The sequence below is a fragment of the Atta colombica genome, unplaced genomic scaffold (genome assembly GCF_001594045.1).
Source record: "Atta colombica isolate Treedump-2 unplaced genomic scaffold, Acol1.0 scaffold189, whole genome shotgun sequence".
NCBI lineage: Eukaryota > Metazoa > Arthropoda > Insecta > Hymenoptera > Formicidae > Atta > Atta colombica.
In genome coordinates, this window is record NW_017259281.1 from 2,867,865 (window position 1) to 2,874,628 (window position 6,764).

At 29.1% G+C, this 6,764-nt stretch overlaps 1 protein-coding gene across 3 annotated transcripts in view; it reads left to right on the forward strand.

The window, feature by feature from the left end:
• Nucleotides 1–3,397, forward strand: part of LOC108686761 (uncharacterized protein CG43427) — a 69,951-nt gene extending 66,554 nt beyond the window's left edge. For all 3 annotated transcript variants that reach the window (XM_018192213.1, XM_018192214.1, XM_018192215.1), the window contains 6 exons: nucleotides 169–292; nucleotides 687–803; nucleotides 1,090–1,289; nucleotides 1,569–1,741; nucleotides 1,804–1,968; nucleotides 2,284–3,397. In XM_018192213.1, coding sequence (XP_018047702.1) covers nucleotides 169–292; nucleotides 687–803; nucleotides 1,090–1,289; nucleotides 1,569–1,741; nucleotides 1,804–1,968; nucleotides 2,284–2,306 — 802 coding nt within the window. In that variant the 3' untranslated portion in view covers nucleotides 2,307–3,397. The remainder of the gene's footprint in view (nucleotides 1–168; nucleotides 293–686; nucleotides 804–1,089; nucleotides 1,290–1,568; nucleotides 1,742–1,803; nucleotides 1,969–2,283) is intronic.
• The last annotated feature ends 3,367 nt before the right edge of the window (nucleotides 3,398–6,764 follow it).

Consider the following 6,764-nt stretch of genomic DNA (forward strand, 5'->3'; position numbering starts at 1 on the left):
GATACCTGTGTTATTACATTAAATTTCTTTTTACTATATAACAAACGTTAGCTAAATTACGTCTAGATTAAAGTAAAACCTTTATACGATAATACTTTATACAATAATAAAATGGATATTATAACAAGATATTTGTATTAAATTTTTTTTATTTAATTGGGAATATAGGAATAGCCGTATACCATCCGCGGATTCGATTCCTCAACAAGTAGACGCATCGATTCGCGATAGCGCATCGACAACGGCAATTGGAAATCACACTGGCCAGCAAATGTCCAGACAGACCTTACAGGTAGAGACCTTATAATCAGAGGCTGATCACGAGAATATCCGGCATTTTTTTTCAAAATTATGCGAGAGAAAGATGTGTGCTAGCTCACTCTTACTTACTCTGAGTGATGCTGTGGAACTGGAAATTTAGCAGCTCTATAAGCTTCATAGTGAACATAAATACGATGAATATATAGTTTTGTGTAATCCAACTTTTTTTCGATTTTGCATAATAAGTTTTTTTCTGAATAAAAATGGTTGAATGCGCCAACACTTTTTTGCAATATTCCATGATCAAAAGACTAGATAATGAAATACATTTCAAACAATTGCGATGAATTGAAGAAAAATATCGAATCAATTACGAACATAGCTATATCATGGCCAGACTCTGATTATAGGCTCTTTATTTACAGGCATTAAGTGCAGTACCGCGTCCACGAATTGTTCAAGGTGATCAGTGGGTCCAACGAAGGAAAAGTGACGTGCCTAGAGGAGCTAATGATGTGAACTATCAACATTGGCTTATTCAAGTGCGTATTAATATTATTTATATTAATTGGCACATTATGTATAAATTTATTTTCTTTATATAATTTTAGAGATACATTAACTCTATTACAAAATTTGTTCAATAAATCATTTATTGTTAAAATAAGATTTTTTATTTTTTTAAATTTTTTAATTTTTCAGTTATATACATAAACATGATAAACATTTCCAATGTTTATCATGTATTCTATTAAATTTCTAAAATCTAATATACTTATCAAATAAGGTATCATGAGATAAGTTCTATGTCAATTAATTTCTCAACAGGAGGCGGAACAAAGGAGGATTAATGAGAGAAATCAACGATCACCGGCGCGAAAATCTCAATCACATGTAACTGGCACTTCCGTACCATATAACGCTCCAATTCGGACAGATAGCAAACCGCTACCCGATTCTATCATACAAACTCTAACGCAAAGGGTACAGAGTAAAACGCAGGAGAAACCTCTTTTAACAAGGCGAAGGTAAATTGAACTAGTATTCAGCGATTTACGAAAAAATTGATTTTATGAACTACTGATATTTTTTTAATAATAATATACAACGAAGCACAAAATTTTTTTAATAATCATAATTATTTAATAATTATTTATTAATATATATAATAATTATATATAATAATTTTTTAATAAAAAAATAAAATATATTTTATTTTTTACTTCTATATTTGATATTTGAACTTTCATTTTAGACTTTTTTTCAAAGGCTTGCTTTTTATGAATTATAGAAGAACATTTTTTCAGGCCAGAGCAAATTCACAATCAAGACCACTTAACTGTGCAACATCAATCATCACAATATACGCTACAATCTCAAAAAACACAACATACGCCAATCGCCAATAATAGCGGAAATCAAGAAAAAATGCTTAGCGTGAGTGGAAAGAAGAAATGTTCACACTGCGGGGAGGAATTAGGTAATGTAATAAATTAGTTAAAACATTCTTTCATAGTTATAAATATCTTTATGATTCTTTAGGTCGAGGCGCTGCGATGATAATCGAAAGTCTACGATTGTTTTATCATATGGAGTGTTTCAAGTGTTGCGTATGCCATGTGCGTCTCGGCGATGGATTAATGGGAACGGACGTGCGCGTTCGAAATCATAAACTCCACTGTCATAACTGCTACTCCAGTGACGATGGTACAAACATTTAATTCGTCAAATAATTATGATCATACACAATAAGTATGATCATACATGTTGTAATTTCAAGATTATTCGTTAAAATACACATTACTGTCGATATAATTAAAGAAAGAAAGTTTTAAAAATTTCATTTTAAAAATGTACAATATTTATTCATTTCTTAAAAATTTTATATCGTAAAAACATAAAGACAATTAATGCATTTATAAAATATAAATATGCAAAAATCAGTAAAATATTTTCACACACACACACACACACACACACACACACACCTCAGAATTTACTACATTGCTGTTAAATTTTCAGGTGTCAAGTTCAGTTGTGTGTAGAAGCCTGGTTAACGGAATTATGCTGATTAACTTAATTGTAACGCTTTCCGGCTATATCTTATCTTCATAATCAACCATTTAGTTACCCTTATTTAAAAGTGTCATGTCAGACACACGGCATAAAGTAAATTGCATAAACATAATTTTTTGGTCAATACGACCAAATTTTTTGGTCATACAAAGAGGAATGAAGTTGTTCCTCGCGCGATATATTATTTTTCGTATTTTTTATTCAAAGTAATGAGTTTACACATGTATGCAATACTGTTTCTACCAACTAACATGAATCGTACATGAAGGATGTATATAAGATGTATTTATGTAATTAGTCTAGACATAAGATAACTGTTGAGATGGTTTTAATTTGGATAACTGGCGTCACTTTACTGATGCTGTATATTTTTGTAATATAGTTCTCGTACTATTTATACCAGCTATATCTAATTTACAACGGTTATAACAGAATACACGCGAATGCTTTTTCAAGCGAAGTCTTCGATCTTTTTTTTTGGGGAAGCGAATAGCGTGAGGTTTCAGTATAATAATCAAATAATTAAATTTCGGCGGAGCGGTCAAGATAATTACATAGCGAATCTAACAATAATATGCTAACGTATTTCAAGCTTTAAAATGAGGCCTCCTCCCTGGCATACAGATGCGTGCTATTGTATTATTTTTTTAATTAAAATTTCTAGTTTTTTTAATTTCAAAAATTTATTTTGTCAAATAATGCCAACGAGTAACGAAAAGCATATATTCTTTATATTAACTAATAACTAAATTACATATTTTCAAACCAAACTCTTTTTAAAAAGCATTCTCTTTCTCTGGAGAAATATTACTTTTAAAACTGTCAAAAATGTAGATTCGCCATTACTGAATTAAAATAAAACTTATCGATATTTCCGTACTCGATGGTATGTCTGCAATTGACTCGATTGTACGTTTTAACATAAACAAGATGATGGTCTTTCAATCGCTTCCCATAAATGTATCGAAGACATGTTACATTGTGAAATATTGTAACATATGCGTCTCGTGTTATTAATGTAATTTTATATTATTAAAAAGAATAAATGTAAAACACATAAGATATTGATTAATTCTTTAAAATATTTATTTCCTGTTTTGTGAAATTTTTTTACACTTCCAATTGAATCCTGAACGCTGAAATTGCAGCATTGGCATGTAATAGCTATACCATGTTCAATAAAATATTAGATGTAAAATAACAGAAAATGATAACAATTTTCTTACCTGTACTATGTCAAAATCCTTAATACTTAATGTCAATTATGTATTAGATTTTTATGCACAAAATGGCTGAGTTTTTATTAAAATTTCAATAATTTAAAATAAATTTTATTAATATAAGCACATATGCAATGAAATTTTCTCAACATTCCTTCATATACCTCATCGTTGCTCTCTGTGTCAAGGACTAAATTTCAAGGATGCGTTTCAAAGTACGTATAAAACTTATGATGTATTCTTTTTTATCAGTGAACAATAATGACAAATGATGCATCATGTGCAATTCAGAACCTAAGTCTGATTCATGTTCGTACCCAGCAAACGAGAATGATTAAAAGGATTAAAATGAATTTAAATGGATTCAGATTTTCAGAAATATAATATTGATTCATGAATGTTTAAATGAATACTTTTTAATCCTGAATGCATTTTTATTCATTTATAGGAATTGCATGGAGCATATCTATGCTTTTCAATCTAAAAATAATATTAGCTTTTTCTGTGCACAACATACACATTGTGAATACCATTCAATTAAAAATTTTAAATAGGAAATGTAGTTTTTCGAGTGTTAAACAAGGATTAAATGATACTCTCTGCGCTAATCGTTGTGTAAACGAATGCATCCTTCATATTATCCCTTCAGATAAATTTTTACGAGCTCAAATCGGCTATTTCAGCGACAAAAAGATCACGTGGTCAAAATTGATGAATATCAAGCATCTGAGCAGCTCGTGAAAATTTACCTTTTCATGCTCTGACTGAAATCTGAATTGAACACAAATAAGGTGTATAAATGAGTTGTGTTATCTGTGCGAATTTAAATTTTTTGCATTATCAATGAAATTCCATTTATTTTTGTATAGTAGTTGTGTAAAGATGGTGTAAAGATATCAATGTAGAGTATCAATGAAATAAGGTTATAAAGAATAACGAACTGTTAAAAGGTGTCGCTTTTCAGATTAGAAAATTATTATTTTCATCTTTTGAAAAAATGATCTTATTTAGAAGCTATAATTAGTTATTTTCCAAAGAATTTATCTTTTTGAAACAACATGCATAGCATCTCATTTGAGTTTGTCATTTCATTATTACTGAGAATTTTGAGAAGTACGTTTTGATTTCACCTGTTTGCATTCGATCGGTATGATCTTTTAGCAAGTTATAAATTTGTTTTTTTCTTTCTCACATTAGTACTTTCTTTTGTCAAATTTCAAATTATACCTATTTCGTTTTAAGTAAAATATATACACAGTTCAGCTACAAAAAAAAACGATTTTTCAATTGAAAGTTAATAAAGTGACAAATAAAGTAAGAAATTAATAAATTAATATGAAATAAGAAATTAATAAAAAAAAAGTAAAATATCTCTTTCAATATTGAGCAACAGTTTAAAATTATTCCTTTCGTATTTCACTAATAAAGCAACAGCAAGTTTCCTTCAAAGTAAAGAAGTCATGTATGCAATAATATTTGCTAATATTTGCTTTTAGATATAAACAAAAAGGTGTAAGCCATGTGTTCTCACGAGAGCATCACATGGACAATCACCAACAATTCTGTTACGGACAGAATGCTCGAAAATTCTCTAATACATAAATTTAGACCATCACGGAAAATACGAAAGAGGACAAAATTACTCAATACTGAAATAAAGAAACATTGTCATGTGAGAGATTACCTGCATTATGTAGAATTGAAAACAAATGTCACACGAAACTTAATAAAAGACACTGATACTAGTGATAGCAATCTCAGTGATGTTGATTATGATATTATATATATAAAATCAAAACGAGCCAAATATAAAGCCAGAAATTTTCAAAATTATGTTTCTATCAGCGAAGAGGACTATGAAGGCTGTAATAGAAGAACTGTCATACATAAGAAGAAAAACAGAGACAGAAGCATAGAAAGAAAAGTACAAGTGAGAAAATCACTGCGATTGAATCCTGTAATGTCTGAGGAATGTATTAATACAGATTGGCAAGAAGTTATAAACAAAAATAATAGTGTATCACGTAAACGATCATATACAAATATTTCAAATAATAAAAGAAATATTTTGAAGAGTAATGATTGTATTCATTTGAAAGCTCAATCTAGTGAGCAATCTCTTTCTCCACAACTAGATTCTCAAATCGATTCGACATCAAGTATAATGAAATCTGGAAATAAATATGTGTAACAGAATCACGAAGACTTTGATGCAATAGATAATAAATTAAGTTCCGAAGATAATACAATAAAACAAAACCTGTGAGTAAAAGAAAGGTACAAAATAAAAAAGATCAAAGTGCAACAATAAATGAATCAAATATTGAACTTGATTCTCATGGTTTACATTATCACTCATCTCTATCTCAATCGACAAGTTTAGAAAATAATACTAATATTAATGATGAATTAAATTCCCTTGTTAAATCAAAAAATAACATCAACAAATCAACTGCAGTAATCGAAAGTTCAATAAACAAGAAGAATTATAACAACGCTTATATAAATTACAAACCAAAATTGTTAAAAGATGTTAAAAGGAACTTGATAATAGTGCTAAAAAAAGTCGATTTCATGAATAATAGTAAAGATATAACAGATAAAAATATAGGAGTTGAATTAAGTTATGATCAGTTACTTCAGATATCGCAAATTTTGATCGACATCACAGTACACCATTAAAGAAAATACAAACAAATGTACCTAATAAAGATTTGTCAGATGTTTTGCAGAATCAACAAAAAGACTCTGGAATTGATGAAGATTCGCAAGATAGGTTGGTCAAGATCGAAAAATCTAATAAGACTCCAATGAATCAAAATATGGAAAAAAACGCAAAGAAAATTCTTATTTCTTCTTTTGAACTGAAAAAAACTGACGAAGTACTCGAAATAATGAAAGATAGTGAAGAGATCTACAATTTAATGACATTTTAAGGGAACAAATTAATAAAGAAGAGAGGACATCTTCTGGAGAAGAAGAAATGAAAAATTCCACCCAATTAAATCAAATTAATATGAACGTAGAAACAAATGAGGAAGATGAAAATTCTGTAAAAATGAAAGGTTCAAGTGATATTCAAAAACAACAATTGTTATCTTCTAAACAAGATTATATGAAGAAAGTTTCGATTCTGTGTATATATATATGTGTGTGTGTGTGTGTGTGTGTGTGTGTGTGTGTGTGTGTGTGTGTGTGTGTGTGTGT